Source organism: Anguilla anguilla, chromosome 17, assembly GCF_013347855.1.
Source record: "Anguilla anguilla isolate fAngAng1 chromosome 17, fAngAng1.pri, whole genome shotgun sequence".
NCBI lineage: Eukaryota > Metazoa > Chordata > Actinopteri > Anguilliformes > Anguillidae > Anguilla > Anguilla anguilla.
The window spans coordinates 9,025,341-9,044,142 of NC_049217.1; the positions used below are offsets into that span (position 1 = coordinate 9,025,341).

At 37.6% G+C, this 18,802-nt stretch overlaps 2 protein-coding genes across 2 annotated transcripts; both read left to right on the forward strand.

Annotated features, from left to right (window-relative positions):
* Window positions 1-3,198: 3,198 nt before the first annotated feature.
* On the forward strand, window positions 3,199-5,361 carry LOC118216116 (interferon a3-like). The gene is made up of 5 exons (XM_035397141.1): window positions 3,199-3,327; window positions 3,542-3,616; window positions 4,387-4,536; window positions 4,629-4,706; window positions 5,098-5,361. Exons 1-5 carry the CDS (start codon window positions 3,199-3,201, stop codon window positions 5,197-5,199), a joined length of 534 nt encoding a protein of 177 aa, XP_035253032.1. The 3' UTR covers window positions 5,200-5,361.
* A 1,099-nt stretch (window positions 5,362-6,460) lies between these two features.
* LOC118217093 lies at window positions 6,461-13,880 on the forward strand. Its single transcript, XM_035398893.1, has 12 exons — window positions 6,461-7,091; window positions 7,463-7,550; window positions 8,065-8,139; window positions 8,479-8,628; window positions 8,721-8,798; window positions 9,150-9,248; window positions 10,664-10,764; window positions 11,482-11,569; window positions 12,084-12,158; window positions 12,852-13,001; window positions 13,091-13,168; window positions 13,548-13,880. The coding sequence occupies exons 2-12, from the start codon at window positions 7,548-7,550 to the stop codon at window positions 13,647-13,649; spliced, it is 999 nt and encodes a 332-aa protein (XP_035254784.1). The 5' UTR covers window positions 6,461-7,091; window positions 7,463-7,547; the 3' UTR covers window positions 13,650-13,880.
* The last annotated feature ends 4,922 nt before the right edge of the window (window positions 13,881-18,802 follow it).

An 18,802-nucleotide genomic window follows, 5' to 3' on the forward strand; every position in this document is an offset into this window, starting at 1 on the left:
TGTGAGAGAGAGACAGAGAGAAAGAGAGACTGTATAATTGTTACATATCATTGTTAAATGAAATCACATCTTATGTTTGTGCATATATGTATTTATTTAAATTAATATTTATTTATAATTTTGGACCTATTTATTTAAATGTATGAATTTAAACATGCACCTGTTTTAATTGTACTCAAAGCTACCGACATTTTTTTGCAAAGTTTTACAATGTAAATGTTATATTTAAAAAGAACATAAAAGGAATGTTACGCAACAAAAGCAAATGACAAATAAAATGTGTTTGCGATTCAAGAACATCGTCTGTTATGAGTCTTCTTACTGTTTTACATTTTTTTGTGAACATTTCGCTATTTGCGAGTATTATTTGAAGATTGTAGTTTTGTCCAAATAAAAAGTCAAGTTGGTTTTGGGATCCTTTGGGACCATTTGGAAAAACCAACTGCGAGGGAAGCCTAATCTCTCAATCAGTGCCCGACCTCACGAGTTGCTGAATTGAAGCAAATCCCAGGAGCAATTCTCCAACATGTTGGATAAAGCCTTCCCAGAAGAGTGGAGGTTGTTATAGGAGAAAAGGGTGGACCAACTCCATATTAATGGCCATTATTTTGGATGAGATGTTGGATGCCAGGTGTCCACATACTTTTGTCCATATAGTGTATCAACTAATACACACGGAACGGATACAGATGCTGCTCACCTCTATGTCAGCTATGTAATTATTCATTATTAAACATGTTCGTCTTAATAAACGTGTTCTTTTGTTGGCAGAACTACAGCGCCGAAGACTGGGAGAAAGTCCGAGCTGAAGTTCTGACACATTTACGAAGACTGGATATCATAGCCAGCACGGAAAAATAGTCCTGGTGTCAAACACGATGTTGATTTACAGAAAGCGCGCTAAATTTCACTGTGGAAGAAAACGTACCAATGGACACCTATCCAGCTGCAACGGGAGCAATGAAAACAATGCTGACTGCTTTTGTAGTGTGTGTGTGTGTGTGTGTGTGTGTGTGTGTGTGTGAGAGAGAGAGACAGAGAGAGAGAGAGACTGTATAATTGTTACATGTCATTGTTAAATGAAATCACATCTTATGTTTGTGCATATATGTATTTATTTAAATTAATATTTATTTATAATTTTGGACCTATTTATTTAAATGTATGAATTTAAACATGCACCTGTTTTAATTGTACTCAAAGCTACCGACATTGTTTTGCAAAGTTTTACAATGCTGACTGCTTTTGTAGTGTGTGTGTGTGTGTGTGAGAGAGAGAGAGACAGAGAGAGAGAGAGAGAGAGAGACTGTATAATTGTTACATGTCATTGTTAAATGAAATCACATCTTATGTTTGTGCATATATGTATTTATTTAAATTAATATTTATTTATAATTTTGGACCTATTTATTTAAATGTATGAATTTAAACATGCACCTGTTTTAATTGTACTCAAAGCTACCGACATTTTTTTGCAAAGTTTTACAATGTAAATGTTATATTTAAAAAGAACATAAAAGGAATGTTACGCAACAAAAGCAAGTGACAAATAAAATGTGTTTGCGATTCAAGAACATCGTCTGTTATGAGTCTTCTTACTGTTTTACATTTTTTTGTGAACATTTCGCTATTTGCGAGTATTATTTGAAGATTGTAGTTTTGCCCAAATAAAAAGTCAAGTTGGTTTTGGGATCCTTTGGGACCATTTGGAAAAACCAACTGCGAGGGAAGCCTAATCTCTCAATCAGTGCCCGACCTCACGAGTTGCTGAATTGAAGCAAATCCCAGGAGCAATTCTCCAACATGTTGGATAAAGCCTTCCCAGAAGAGTGGAGGTTGTTATAGGAGAAAAGGGTGGACCAACTCCATATTAATGGCCATTATTTTGGATGAGATGTTGGATGCCAGGTGTCCACATACTTTTGTCCATATAGTGTATCAACTAATACACACAGGGAGGAGTAATGACGATTGTTTGTTTCCCATAAATGCAAATGATTTCTTAATTTTTGTTTTATGTTGATAATATATTTCTTACATATCTCATAACAAAAAGAGCAATTGTTGGAAGATATTGCATTAATATTTTAATATTCAATTGTTTCCATAATTTGTGCCAGTATTGTATGTATGTGTGTGTGTGTTTCTGTGTGTGTACTGTTAACGTGGAAGCTGTAGGTCTGCTCTAGCACTTAGGCGAACAGAGGCGTCACTCCGACACCAACGGTCGACCGCACCAGGTGTCATCAACACTATTGACGCCACTGCACTGGAAACCACCCACATCGAGTGCAGCTGAACATGATAGAGCTGAGGTTGCATCACTAAACCGTAAGCGGAAGAGGGCTTCCCTCTTTTCTAGAGTTGCCTCATACAAGGAAAACGAAAGCAAAAAAAGTTTCGTCATCAAGCCTGGAGGATCCCCGAGGGTAACATATTGAGGCAACAAGATGAGGCAAGAGTGCTTTGACGAGGCAATAGAAAATTTCTGCCGAGTATACATACCTAATCCTGCAGAAAGACAAACTTTGTAACTCCAATCTTTATACATTCCTTTATTGTTGAGTCTTGATAATAGCGGGGTTATTCTGAAAGTAACAACCGTCACCAGACTATAATGGTTTGCGACACTTCCCAAGAACAGCAAAAAATTGCATGTCGGCTCAGTATTCCTGGAGAGCAAAATGTGTGCCAGACCAGTCTTCGCACCATTACATTAATGCGACGTGATATTGTTGCCTATTAATATTAAAGATGAAATGAGGCCAAGTCTGTTTACATGACGCTGCATCAGACTTGTGGAAATACAAGTGCTGTTGCCTACTGTGCTGGCTGTACGTTCGCTGGACGTCAATTTACTGGTACAACCGTCCAGTACGCGTTGTGAGCTGACGGGCTTTAAGTAAATTATGTAAATAGGCAAACAACGATTTCTCTCATATTACATATTTGTCTATGATTTTTATGTTTATTGTTATTTATACAACATAATTTGCTAGAGCACAGAATGTAGACTCGCTACGGCGGTAATTCCCTGCGCGGTAGATGGAAAGCGAAAGTGAAGTAGGCTAGTCCAGGAATTTCACTTTTCCAAATTTCCTTTTGCTTTTCAGACTGTAAATATAAGCCACCACACACAGTCACAATGGGGTACATTTCAAACCAAGAACGGAATAATCAAAGTAAACGTTGTAAGCCATGGACGCGAGAAAATTCTTATACTTGTTTATTGTTTGCAGCGCACAGGACTTCTGTAAAGGCTGCGACTGGATTCAGCACAGATTCAAGTGGGCGAGCGGCGAATCCCTGTCATTGCTCAGTGAGATGGTGAGTTTTCAACATACTTTTTCGCTGGTTTGACCCGGTGTGTTAACGTTTTCCGACTTTCTAATATTTTCTTTACTGCAGCCATGAATTTGGCAAACATGTCATCCAATAAATTCACATTCGTGTTGCTATGAGTCGGTTTTCTTGTTTACTTGGAAATTGGGGCTCAGTCAGATGCCCTTTGTAGTCATACTAAAATCACTTTGTTTTGTAGGGTGGAAATATTACCGATGATAGGGTACCTGTACCCTTCCCAACAATTCTCTACAGCAGCATCAAAAAAGCACAGGTATGCATTTATTGTTTCCGACTTGTCTAATCAGCCAGGGTGGCCTCCTGCCTATAGCCAGGAAATCAGTTTGAGGGCGATTCAAATTTCTGAAACAAACTGATGAAATTGTGTATAGTGGTGTTATGTTTCAGACAGTAGTGATGTAAAGAGAACAGCTATGTACTTATTTCATTACTTATAACTGGAATGTGGGGCAAAGTGTTATCTGTTAAGAGTTGAATTAACACTGGGTATTTTACTGTGCACCCACTCAATCAGACAATAGACATGAACAGTAGCAGGTCAAAAACCATCAATGAACCTTGCCTGATTTAGCTACACTGATCATTTCCATGCAGTTCCATTGCAGGTGAACATAAGCCTGATTATTAGCCACCATTTTAACAGCTCTTTTAAACGAAACATTTCAGTTTAAGCTGAGAGCTTGACATTTAAAATCAGGAAACACCGTTTTCCCCCACACTCACACTCGCCACCCTCATGCTGGAGATAGAAGTAGTTTGACCAGTTAATGCACCATGGCTGCTGTTTGCCATTTGCGGCTTGCTCTTTCACATAGATGTACATAGATAACTGCTTCATCTGCATACATTTGCAAATCTACAGAAGGGCAAGAAGAGGGTAAATCAACATTACTGAAGGGACTGAATGAAAGTGGGCCCAACACTGACCCTGGTGGGATCCCTATTGATTAGTTAAGAGTTGTTGATTGTCTACTACCCACTCAACCACTTCACGATCATAAACAATGTTTTGTTCCTATGTAGGTGGATGACAAAGTCAAATTCGTGCACGCTTCCATTGATCAGATCATCAAACTGTTTGATGGGAATTTGGATGCTGTGACATGGAACAGGCTGAAACTGGAGCATTTTCTCATTGTCCTTGACCGCCAGTCTCGCGAACTTAAGAAATGTGTAAGTAGATGCAGCATAATAAGGAAATAGACCTGTTCAAAGCCTTGCCAAATATATGGGAAATAGACTAAGCCTTTATCAATGTCTCACAGGTTTCTTCTGCGAGCAAATATGAGAAGAGACTGAATCAATACTTCAAGAAGTTAAAAAAGAATATCTTAAAGCAGAGGGTAAGTTATTGCAAAGTCATTTGTCATCATGCATATGAGAAACAGTGCAATAATAATAATAATAATAATAATTATTATTATTATTATTATTATTATTAAAAAAATTAATATTGTATAAAATTATTATTATTTTATACACTACTTCATACATTGCACTGATAATGGTTTCCAAAAAAAAAAAAAAACATAGATACAATCAATAGGTATTGAATTGAATGAAGATGAAACAACGTTAAAAAAAACTGTTAAATTACTTTTTTCTTATTGTACTTTTCACTTGTTTAGTGCGGTATATATGCCCTAAACTATAGTTACACGTTAACTAAGCTAGCAATGTATAAAAATAGCCATGAAGCAGTGAAGTTATTTTATATGGTTTCCTATTTTTCAGAAGTACGACGCACATTCATGGGAACTCATCAGAAAAGAAGTATTACGTCATCTTCAAAGGCTGGACCTCATTATGGCTGCAATGAAGACATCAGTTAATTAATTACTGAAGCACGCTTTGTCTAAGAAAGACTTTGCATATGATGGGATCAAAATATTACATACAGTATTTCAAAGTGTATTGTTTATCTGTAAATGTATTTATTTATTTATTTATTTATTTATTTATTTGTTTGTTTATTTGTTTATTTATTTATTTATTTATTTTTACATGATACAATAAAATTGAAAAAGTTGATGTATTCATGTTGGAAATGTGATGTTGGAGACCAAAAAATAAAATGATATTTTAACAATTTTTGTAGCCTTTTCCCTTTCTGAAGACAATGACTGGCAAAAGAAATGATTAAATAATTAATTGACAGGCCTTCATAAATCATGTACAAAACATTAGATGTTTCTCTTAGTGTCAGACCGCACAAATACATTTATACATACTTTGATAAAGGAAGAGGAAAAGACATAAATGGTCAAAAATTCACGCAATTCATAGTTTACTGTTAGCCTATTAGGGGTAAACAGTGTTAAAAAGCTGCCACATTGTTCTTAAATGTCATTTTTTTCACAGTACATAATAGTGTATATTGAATCAAATAATAATAATAATATTTTAATAATAATAATTTATATGGGTGTTTTCCAGGGAAAAGTTTGATTATTGGCAACATGTTTTATTGGCAGAATGGACTTTGGGTGCTCTCAGAAGAACAGATTCCAAAAGGCTCCTCTGTCTCCACAGAGAAACCGTATCTAGACAAAGTTTTTTTGTCAGGCAAAATATTTCAATGTGGGAGCTTTCAGGGTTTTTGACACGTACCATATGGTTCCATAAAGAGCTAAAAAGGATCCCCCTGAGAAGACAAACCAAAGAACCCCTTTTCTGAGAGCGCAGGATAGACGGTAATCACAGACGGGCTGAGGCTGTTTTTCCCATGGCGCGCAGGAACTGGCACCATGGGCTATGCATGGCAAATTGTGGTCACTCACAGATTACCTTTGAGGGACGTTTTGTGGGACGCATGCGGAGGTGGTGCTTCCTTTAGTAGGACGCATGCGCAGGTGGTGCCAGCTAAAATGTGTCTGTGGAAGTGAGTTGCGCCGTGGGTCTGGACGGTTCCGTGCTTGCTATAATTTCATTTATTTTGGGAGAGGGATCGCATTGTTGAGTTTCATTAAAATTCCCTTTTATTAGAGGCATACTATGCGGGATTTTCACCTTGAAAATATTATAAAATGACCATGTTCAGTCACATCTACGATGCACTGGCAGTTTCTGTGATTGCACACATTTTCCCAATCTGTGCTCCTCTGCCTGTATTTCTTCTTCTAAAATGTGTTTGGGACGTTCCTGGGCGAGAGGCTCTTTTCTGTGCGGGGAGGGGAGGGTGTGGGTGTCGACGAAGCCTGTGAGGGATCAGTTTTCAGCAGAGCGTTTGTAGCTAGCTACTGCAATTGGGGAGGTGAAGAAGCACAAGTACAGCGAAAGGGCAGAACTAGCCTACAGGGCTTGTTGAAAAACCAGAGACAACCTTGGAATTGCTTTTCCTCGATGGGGATAGCCAAAGTTCACAAAGCGGACGAAAAGCGACACGAAGTCCGTATGTATTCTGTTCGACCCGTAAGTAACCTAGATAGGTGGCCGAAGTTTGGTACTCGGACCGAGTGGACAGAGCAGAACTCAGAAGACGGAGGAGTAGACTTCTTCGATTGCAAATACAGGACCACAGCAAAGATTATAAGACAAAATCTGCTGTGTTACTTTTAGCTACTTAATATTTAAGAAAAATATACACCAAGTCTGTTTACAGGACGTTGCATCAGACCCTTGGAAATATAAACGCTGTAGCCAACTGAGCTGGCCATATGGACAATTTACTGAAAACCCGTCTTGTAGCCTACCTGTACACGCTGTGAGCTATGAGGCTTTAAAGTAAGTTATGTAAATAGTCAAACAATTTTAGTCACACTTCATATCTGTTTATGATTTTTATGTTGATTGGTTTTTATACAGCATAATTTATGTGTGTGCGTACTGTTGAGCACGGAATTCCGTAGACTGCAGGCTCACTATAGCAGTAATTCCCCGCATGGTAGATGGAAAGTGAAAGTTGACCAGGAAATTTCACACTTTCTTCGTTTTCCCTTTTAAAAATTAGTTTTTGCTTTTCTACTTCATATAGCCTACATATAAAAGCCACCACACACAGACACAATGCCGTATATTGCAAACCAAGAGCGGAAGAAGCTAAATCTACTCTGTAAGCCATGGACGCGAGAAAGTTCTTATACTTGTTTATTGTTTGCAGCGCACAAGACTTCTGTGACGGCTGCAACTGGATTCAACACGGATTCAGGCGGGTGAGCGGCGAATCCTTGTCGTTGCTCAGTGAGATGGTGAGTTTTCAACCTGCTTTTTCGCCAGTACGTCGTCTTTTTTTGTGTGCAAATTTAATAATTAATCGAATTTAATTAACCGAGTAAAATAGAATTTATATTAAAGGCTATTGGGTTCGATCCCGTATGTTGACTTCTTTCCTAAGTAGCAATATTTTTCTACCGCAGCAAAATGTTATTTTTTTATTTTATTTTGTGAGGTACAACCGTAAGAACTGCTACTACCTGTGACGGCAGCAAATTAAAGCATGAATTTTCAAATGTCTTCCAAAAATTCACAGCACACGAGCGACGCTCGTGCAGCACGAAAAGTAGAAAAATACAATGGTTAGGGGAAAAAATACCCAAGTAGCACTGTGCCTTTTAAATATCATAACGTCGCATGTTCATACAGCATTGCTTGTTGATGTGTGGAATGCCCCGGGTTATAATTATCAGATCGTCTTGTTTACTTGGGAATTGAGGCTCAGTCAGATGCCATTTATAATCATACTAAAGTCACTTTGTTTTGTAGGGTGGAGATATTACTGATGCTAGGGTACACGTACCCTTCCCAAAAACCCTCTACACCAGCATCCACAAAGCACAGGTATGTATTCATTGTTTCTGACTTGTCTAATTAGCCAGAGTTGTCTCATGCCTTCCTATAGACAGGAATTCAGTTTGAAGGCGATTTGAAATTCAGATGAAAACGATACAATTGTCTACAGGGATGTTATGCTTCAGACACTTGCTTTACTTTACTTACCTTACTTACTTACCCAATGATACAATGGATATGAACAGTAGCAGGTCAAAAATTGTGTCAACGCACCATACAGATTTAACAGATTTAGCTACACTGCTCATTTTAATGTAATTCCATCACAGGTGAACATAAGTCTGAATATTAACCGTCATTTTAACAGATCGTTTTGTTCCTATGCAGGTGGATGACAAAGTCAAATTCGTACACGCTTCCATTGATCAGATCATCAAACTGTTTGATGGGAATTTGGATGCTGTGACATGGAACAGGCTGAAGCTGGAGCATTTTCTCATTATCCTTGACCGCCAGTCTCGCGAACTTCAGAAATGTGTAAGTAGATGCAGCATAATAAGGAAATAGACCTGTTCAAAGCCTTGCCAAATATATGGGAAATAGACTAATCCTTTATCAATGTCTCACAGGTTTCTTCTGCGAGCAAATATGAGAAGAGACTGAATCGATACTTCAGGAAGTTAAAAAAGAATATCTTAAAGCAGAGGGTAAGTTATTGCAAAGTCATTTGTCATCATGCATATGAGAAACAGTGCAATAATAATAATAATAATAATAATAATAATAATAATAATAATAATTTTATACACTACTTCATACATTGCACTGATAATGGTTTCCAAAAAAAAACATAGATACAATCAATAGGTATTGAATTGAATAAAGATGAAACAACTTTTAAAAAAAAAACTGTTAAATTACTTTTTTCTTATTGTACTTTTCACTTGTTTAGTGCGGTATATATGCCCTAAACTATAGTTACACGTTAACTAAGCTAGCAATGTATAAAAATAGCCATGAAGCAGTGAAGTTACTTTATATGGTTTCCTATTTTTCAGAAGTACGACGCACATTCATGGGAACTCATCAGAAAAGAAGTATTACGTCATCTTCAAAGGCTGGACCTCATTATGGCTGCAACGAAGACATCAGTGAATTAATTACTGAAGCACGCTTTGTCTAAGAAAGACTTTGCATATGATGGGATCAAAATATTACATACAGTATTTCAAAGTGTATTGTTTATCTGTAAATGTATTTATTTATTTACTTATTTATTTATTTACTTATTTATTTATTTATTTTTACATGATACAACAAAATTGAAAAAGTTGATGTATTCATGTTGGAAATGTGATGTTGGAGACCAAAAAATAAAATGATATTTTAACAATTTTTGTAGCCTTTTCCCTTTCTGAAGACAATGACTGGCAAAAAGAAATGATTGAATAATTAATTGACAGGCCTTCATAAATCATGTACAGAACATTAGATGTTTCTCTTAGTGTCCGACCGCACAAATACATTTATACATACTTTGATAAAGGAAGAGGAAAAGACATATATGGTCAAAAATACACGCAATTCATGATTTACTGTTAGTCTATTAGGGGTTAACAGTGTTAAAAAGCTGCCACATTGTTCTTAAATGTCATTTTTTTTCACAGTACATAATAGTGTATATTGAATCAAAAATAATTTATATGGGTGTTTTCCAGGGAAAAGTTTGATTATTGGCAACATGTTTTATTGGCAGAATGGACATTGGGCGCTCTCAGAAGAACAGGTTCCAAAAGGCTCCTCTGTCTCCACAGAGAAACCGTATCTAGACAAAGTTTTTTTGTCAGGCAAAATATTTCAATGTGGGAGCTTTCAGGGTTTTTGACACGTACCATATGGTTCCATAAAGAGCTAAAAAGGATCCCCCTGAAAAGACAAACCAAAGAACCCCTTTTCTGAGAGCGCAGGATAGACGGTAATCACAGACGGGCTGAGGCTGTTTTTCCCATGGCGCGCAGGAACTGGCACCATGGGCTATGCATTGCAAATTGTGGTCACTCACAGACGACCTTTGAGGGACGTTTTGTGGGACGCATGCGGAGGTGGTGCTTCCTTTAGTAGGACGCATGCGCAGGTGGTGCCAGCTAAAATGTGTCTGCGGAAGTGAGTTGCGCCGTGGGTCTGGACGGTTCCGTGCTTGCTATAATTTCATTTATTTTGGGAGAGGGATCGCATTGTTGAGTTTCATTAAAATTCCCTTTTATTAGAGGCATACTATGCGGGATTTTCACCTTGAAAATATTATAAAATGACCATGTTCAGTCACATCTACGATGCACTGGCAGTTTCTGTGATTGCACACATTTGCCCAATCTGTGCTCCTCTGCCTGTATTTCTTCTTCTAAAATGTGTTTGGGACGTTCCTGGGCGAGAGGCTCTTTTCTGTGCGGGGAGGGGAGGGTGTGGGTGTCGACGAAGCCTGTGAGGGATCAGTTTTCAGCAGAGCGTTTGTAGCTAGCTACTGCAATTGGGGAGGTGAAGAAGCACAAGTACAGCGAAAGGGCAGAACTAGCCTACAGGGCTTGTTGAAAAACCAGAGACAACCTTGGAATTGCTTTTCCTCGAAGGGGATAGCCAAAGTTCACAAAGCGGACGAAAAGCGACACGAAGTCCGTATGTATTCTGTTCGACCCGTAAGTAACCTAGATAGGTGGCCGAAGTTTGGTACTCGGACCGAGTGGGCAGAGCAGTACTCAGAAGACGGAGGAGTAGACTTCTTCGATTGCAAATACAGGACCACAGCAAAGATTATAAGACAAAATCTGCTGTGTTACTTTTAGCTACTTAATATTTAAGAAAAATATACATTAAGTCTGTTTACAGGACGTTGCATCAGACCCTTGGAAATATAAACGCTGTAGCCAACTGAGCTGGCCATATGGTGCCTGGAAGACAATTTACTGAAAACCCGTCTTGTAGCCTACCTGTACACGCTGTGAGCTATGAGGCTTTAAAGTAAGTTATGTAAATAGTCAAACAATTTTAGTCACACTTCATATCTGTTTATGATTTTTATGTTGATTGTTTTTTTATACAGCATAATTTATGTGTGCGTACTGTTGAGCACGGAATGCCGTAGACTGCAGGCTCACTATAGCAGTAATTCCCCGCATGGTAGATGGAAAGTGAAAGTTGACCAGGAAATTTCACACTTTCTTCGTTTTCCCTTTTAAAAATTAGTTTTTGCTTTTCTACTTCATATAGCCTACATATATAAGCCACCACACACAGACACAATGCCGTATATTGCAAACCAAGAGCAGAAGAAGCTAAATCTACCGTGTAAGCCATGGACGCGAGAAAGTTCTTATACTTGTTTATTGTTTGCAGCGCACAAGACTTCTGTGACGGCTGCAACTGGATTCAACACGGATTCAGGCGGGTGAGCGGCGAATCCTTGTCGTTGCTCAGTGAGATGGTGAGTTTTCAACCTGCTTTTTCGCCAGTACGTCGTCTTTTTTTGTGTGCAAATTTAATAATTAATCGAATTTAATTAACCGAGTAAAATAATATTTATATTAAAGGCTATTGGGTTCGATCCCGTATGTTAACTTCTTTCCTAAGTAGCAATATTTTTCTACCGTAGCAAAATGTTATTTTTTAATTTTATTTTGTGAGGTACAACCGTAAGAACTGCTACTACCTGTGACGGCAGCAAATTAAAGCATGAATTTTCAAATGTCTTCCAAAAATTCACATCACACGCGCGACGCTCGTGCAGCACGAAAAGTAGAAAAATACAATGGTTAGGGGAAAAAATACTCAAGTAGCACTGTGCCTTTTAAATATCATAACGTCGCATGTTCATACAGCATTGCTTGTTGATGTGTGGAATGCCTCGGGTTATAATTATCAGATCGTCTTGTTTACTTGGGAATTGAGGCTCAGTCAGATGCCATTTATAATCATACTAAAGTCACTTTGTTTTGTAGGGTGGAGATATTACTGATGCTAGGGTACACGTACCCTTCCCAAAAACCCTCTACACCAGCATCCACAAAGCACAGGTATGTATTCATTGTTTCTGACTTGTCTAATTAGCCAGAGTTGTCTCATGCCTTCCTATAGACAGGAATTCAGTTTGAAGGCGATTTGAAATTCTGATGAAAACGATACAGTTGTCTACAGGGATGTTATGCTTCAGACACTTGCTTTACTTTACTTACCCAATGATACAATGGATATAAACAGTAGCAGGTCAAAAATTGTGTCAACGCACCATACAGATTTAACAGATTTAGCTACACTGCTCATTTTGAATGTAATTCCATCACAGGTGAACATAAGTCTGAATATTAACCGTCATTTTAACAGATCGTTTAAACTAAACATTTGAGTTAAGATGAGAGCTGTACATTTAAAATCAGAAAACACAGTTTTCCCCCACACTCACACTCGCCACTCTCAAACTTGAGATACATATAGTTTAACCAGTTAATGGAAAATGGCTGCTGTTTGGCCACATGCCATTTGCGGCTTGTTCTTTCACATAAATTTACATAGATAACTTTCATCTGCATACATTTGCAAATCTACAGAAAGGCACGAAGAGGGAAAATCATCATTACTGCAGGGACTGAATGAAAGTGGGCCCAACACTGACCCTGGTGGGACCTCTATTGATTAGTTAAGAGCTGTTGATTGTCTACTAGCCACTCAACCACTTCAGAATCATAACGAAATGTTTCCTTCCTATGTAGGTGGATGACAAAGTGAAATTCCTGCACGAGTTCATTGATCAGATCATCAAACTGTTTGATGGGAATTTGGATGCTGTGACATGGAACAGGCTGAAACTGACACATTTTCGCGCTGCCCTTCACCGCCAGTCTGGCGAACTTCAGAAATGTGTAAGTAGACAGCCTAATAGGAAATAGACCTGTTCAAAATCTTTCCAAATATACAGGAAACAGTCTAACCCTTCATCAATGTCTCACAGGTTTCTTCTGCAAGTAAATATGAGAAGAGACTGAATCGATACTTCAGAAAGTTGAAAAAGAATGTCTTAAAGCAGAAGGTAAGTTATTGTGAAGTCATTCATTGTCATACATATGTGAATATATAATAATAATAATAATAATAATTATTATTATTATAAATATAATAATAATAATAACCCTAACTTTATACACTACTTCTCATACATTGAACAAAAAATGGTTTCAAAAAAATGCAGAGAAGTAAATACAATTAATAGGTATTGAAATGAATAAAGATGAAACAAAGTAAAAAAAAAAAACTAAAAAAAAAGTTAAATGAGTGTTTACGAAATTATTTTTCACTTGTTTATTGTGGTATATATGCCCTAAACTATAGTTACACGTTAACAAAGCTTGCAATGTATGAAAATAGCCATTAAGCAGTTAAGTTATTTTATATGGTTTCCTATTTTTCAGAAGTACGACGCACATTCATGGGAACTCATCAGAAGAGAAGTACTTCGTCATCTTAAAATGCTGGACCTAATTTCGGCTGCAATGAAGGCACCAGTGAATTAATTCCTGAAGCACGCTTTGTCTTAGAAAGACTTTGCATATGATGGGATCACAATATTACATACAGTATTTACTGCTATTTCAAAGTGTATTGTTTATCTGTAAATTTATTTATTTATTTATTTATTTACTTATTTATTTATTTATTTATATGGTAAAATGTAATTGAAAAAGTTGATGTTTTCATATTGTAAATGTGACCGAAATGAATACCAAAATATTAAATTATATTTAAAAAAATGTTGAAGTTTTTCCCTTTCTGAAGACAACTGACAACAACAGGAAATGATTGTGAATAATTAATTGACTGTCCTTCATAAATCATGTCTAAACAATACATTTTTCTTGCACAAGTCTATTTATACACACTAAAATAAGGGAATAAGAAATGACATAAATGGTCAAATATATATATATTAGAGCCCGACCGATGCCGGATTTTTGGGTCCGATGCCGATCCCGATTTTGGAGAGTCCTAGCCCACGGATTACCGATGTTTTGACCGATATTTTGTCAAAAAGTGCAACATTTTCAAATCAATTTGAAAAACTTATATTTTATTAAAGTTTCTATATTTAAGAACAATTAACTTATAAGCAAACAAATAAAAATAAAAATAAACACACAAAGAAATTTTTAGATAAAAAAATGTAAAAGATGATATAAAAATTAATTATATATATATATTAAGACCATCTTTAAGTGTGTGAAATCAAAATAACTCCACACCTTGCTTTTACTCCTTTCTTTTCCAGCCATCTATAAAAAATGAATTTTAAAAAAATCAGTTTCCCAGTTTCAAACGTGTATTTTTATGAATATTATTATTGTTATTAATTTATTATTATTATTTCTTAGTATCTATTCTCAGTAAACCAATTATATTTTCTTATTTTATCCCTACTACATGATCTCAAAGAGTAAGACTTCATCTAGCGAGCTTCCCTGTCCATAAGAATTTGGTGGTGAAAATAACTACAATGCGCTCTGACGCGTGACTAGATGACACACTCGCTCGCAATAACGCATTAGCTATTGACACGGCCTTATTATTTCTTATATATTCTCAGTAAGTTAAATGAATTATATTTTCTTATTTTATTTCTACTACATGATCTCAAAGAGTAAGACATTATCTAGCGGAGCTAATGAGTGAAGCAAATGTAACGTTAGATGAAATTAAATTGACTGGATGAAATACGTGAAAAAAAAATACAATGCACTTTCATGCAGGTTACCCGCGCTAACTGTTGGTTGATTCACTTCTCCAGCAGCAATCCTTCTCTCATGTTATCACGACAAAGCTAGATAACATGGCTTAAAATGATCCACGTTAGAAGTGTTTTATCGGCGTTTTTACTGTCTGGTTAGCTTGCTACGATGACGCGTGACTAGATGACACACTCGCTTGCAATAACGCGTTGGCTATTGACACCATATAGTAGCTAATAGCATTATCTCAGATAAAAGAACACATGTGTGATGCATTCAATCACCATTTTATTTTGGCTGGTTATTTATTTGAGAATACAGCGATGTCCTCTGGACGCTTGGCACCTCCCCCTCTTCGCGTCTGCACTTCCCGCTCCCGTCTGCTGTCTGTCCTGGCCCCTCGCTGGTGGAATGACCTCCCCGTGACGGTCAGAACAGCAGAGAATCTCACCACTTTCAAACGCAGACTGAAGACTCATCTCTTCAGGCTGCACCCCACCCCTCCCTAGCCTATAGTTCAGCTCACTGTACCTAGCTAGGATAATTTGATTGTTAGTGTATCTGGCAGGATTGTTTTTGTATGATTAGGTGTGATTCCAGTGCTAGTTTGTACTTGGTAGGATTCTTGCTTGGGGAACAAGCTTACTCTACAGGGTTGGAGTCCTGATCGATGTGGTCACTTCTGGCACTACGATCCTTACTTCACTCTAGTGTTTCTTTTGCGCCTCTACATCATGAAACCTATGCACTTGTTGTACGTCGCTCTGGATAAGAGCGTCTGCTAAATGCCTATAATGTAATGTAATGTAATGAAATGTAGATCCTACGCTGCACATGTGCTCACTGCCACTTCATAAAGGCTTGCTAGCCAGCTAGTTTGCTAAAGTGAACCAAATATGTTAGCTAGCTCGCTCGCTTGATAGTGATGATTGATAAACATAGTGGTCGTATAAACGCATTTCATTAAAAACTTTCACTAAATATACATACGTTTATTGCGGCAATCGAATCTGTGCAGACAAGTCTTGCAGTGGAGAATACTGGATGAGGCACGAGAGACAAACATCTTATTACAGAAGTAGCGCGTCAGCTGCTGCAGTTCACACTTGTATTACAGCTCCCTCTACTGGATAACTGCACCCGTTAATGCAAATATCTAATCAGCCAATCACGTGGCAGCAACTAAATGCATTTAGGCATGCAGACATAGTCAAGACGATCTGCTGAAGTTCAAACCAAGCATCAGAATGGGGAAGCAAGGTGATTTAAGTGACTTTGAACATGGCATGGTCGTTGGTGCCAGACGGGCTGGTTTGAGTATTTGAGAAACTGCTGATCTACTGGGATTTTCACGCACAACCATCTCTAGGGTTTACAGAGAATGGTCCGAAAAAGAGAAAATATCCAGTGAACGGCAGTTCTCTGGGCGAAAATGCCTTGTTGATGGCAGAGGCCAGAGGAGAATGGCCAGACTGGTTCGAGCTGATAGAAAGGCAACAGTAAGTCAAATAACCACTCGTTACAACCGAGGTATGCAGAAGAACATCTATGAACACACAACACGTCAAACCTTGAAGCAGATGGGCTACAGCAGCAGAAGACCACACCGGGTGCCACTCCTGTCACCTAATGAAGTGGCCGGTAAGTGTATATATATATATACACATATGATTCATCATCGTTTGTAAGCCTATAATTGGTTAACAGAGTTAAAAGATATAATTTTTTCACTATAATAATAGAGAACGGATATGGGATCTAAAAATTGTCTATTTTAGGAAAAAGTTACATGATGTCCAAAGTTTCATTGGCAAAACTGGCCTCAGGCCTTGGGATAGACAGAAATCACAGACTGTGCACTGATCCACATGCAGTTTTATGATTATTTAACTTAGGGAGAGGGATCGCACTGCTGAGTTTCATTCAGATTTGCTTAAATGATAAATTATGCCGCCTGCTTGTTGGTCAGTAATGCTAAATATATTTTATAAGTAAATTAGAATCAACTAAGCCTGAATAACGGCGTAAACGCAACCAATCTGTATATGCTAAAGAGTTTTTTTTTCATTATTTTTTGTGCGTATGCAAACCATGAAATCGGCAGAATGTCTTTAGATAGTATCTCTCTCCTGTTTCATATGACCTGCAAATGAAAAATTCCCTGAATGTAAAACAATATTATGCTCTTAGTTTTAATCAATAAAAAGTATTTCCTTAAAGAATCATCGCCATAGTCTCACAATTTCTTCATAAAATTAAAGACCAAAAATCTTTGACCTCCTGCCACCATTCCCCCTCCCCTTTAGGTTATTTTTGTTTAAACACGCTCTATTAACCTGTGGACTGAACGTTTGCCATTCTGGTACTTTGTCGAGGTCCACAGCTACCAAACACATTGGGGCTTGAAATGAAAGTAGCCAGCATTTAATGAGATTCAAAATTAATAGTTAATTAATCTCATAGCGCATCATACTCGGTATTAATTTAATTAATATTAATTTAATTATCATTTGGTAAATTAGCCAATGTGCCTCCACCTCCATCTAGACTACCTCAGTGCTGCTACTGGTTATTGGGAAATAGACTCACTATGAGTGCCTTGCAATTGGAGTTTTGAGCCACTGAACGCCTAATAGCGCAAACATTCCATTTATGATACAAGCACAAATATAAAATATGCACTTGAGGTGGACTTCATTGGGTTCCGTCGATTGATTTTCAATCGTTTTCCCTTTGGGGTAATCCAGCACATCCATTCTGCCCTTTGATTTAATCGGCCGCTCCGGGGATAATCCAGCAGATTGGATTACAGTACCTGCAAAAGTGCACGAGGAATGTTGTATTTAAACAGAGTGGTCAATGGCATAAAAAACTCGAATGCAGTCATTCAGGGCCACAACCATCCCCGGGCCAACTAATTCATGTTTTTGCATGGAGCAGTTTACGGCTATTACAACATCCTAGTTTGAGGCCATCAGAACCCTAGAACCCTAACGGCTCTGTGTTAATATTTCAACTGCCTTATTATTAGTTTGCCTTATTCGTAGCCTGAAATACCTACCTGACAACCAGCTCCAGGGGAGCACTGGGTACCATGCAAGTTTGCCATGCAAATAATAATAGTAATTGTATCACTCGCCTAATAGCCTAATTTTGGGGAACTGGCTACATCGGGTGGTGTTGCGTATTTCTTGAATCAATCGTTGTATCGTTCATCAGAGAAAATGACAGAAGTCAGATGACCAACAATCAATTTAAGTGGAGGTTATCCGCCTCCGCAATGCTTAGCCTAGCAGCCAGTTGCGCTCATTGCCCATCGTCTTAAAACTAATAAACTATATTTAGTTTCAAGACGACGGAAAATATGAATCAGATATACAGAAATGTGACTTGTAAACTGTGTCGGAATCGCCGCGTAACATACGCACAGAAAAAAAGATAGCGGCAGTTGATACCAAAGAAGTGTAATTACTTTCCTCCCATCTGCCCGAAACCTGTGGTCTACGGGTTACCACAATATTTCATAACCACATGCTACCAGAATTAAATCCAACATGGTTAGCCTGCCACTTAATTAAACTTTACCTTAGAATACTCAGAATATATTGTGCATGTGACACAAAATGAAAGTAATTTCCCGATGGGGAAAAACATGGAAAAACATTTTATTCTTCAAGACGCGTCCATTTCCTTTTACATACACCATCTGACCGCATTTTAGACTTTAGTTTTTTTTTTTAGACTACGCTTACGTTTAATCCTCTTCCGAAAAATGACTATAGGTAATGTTTTGTTGAACGTGTAAATACGATGTTCATATTAATTACATCTGAGAATTTATAGAAGCCCCGGCGCGTTAAGTTTTTCGACATCGGGTTTAACATCCAAAATGTAATATTATTCCACAGAACTGGTTCTTAAAAATAAACAAACAATAAATGTGT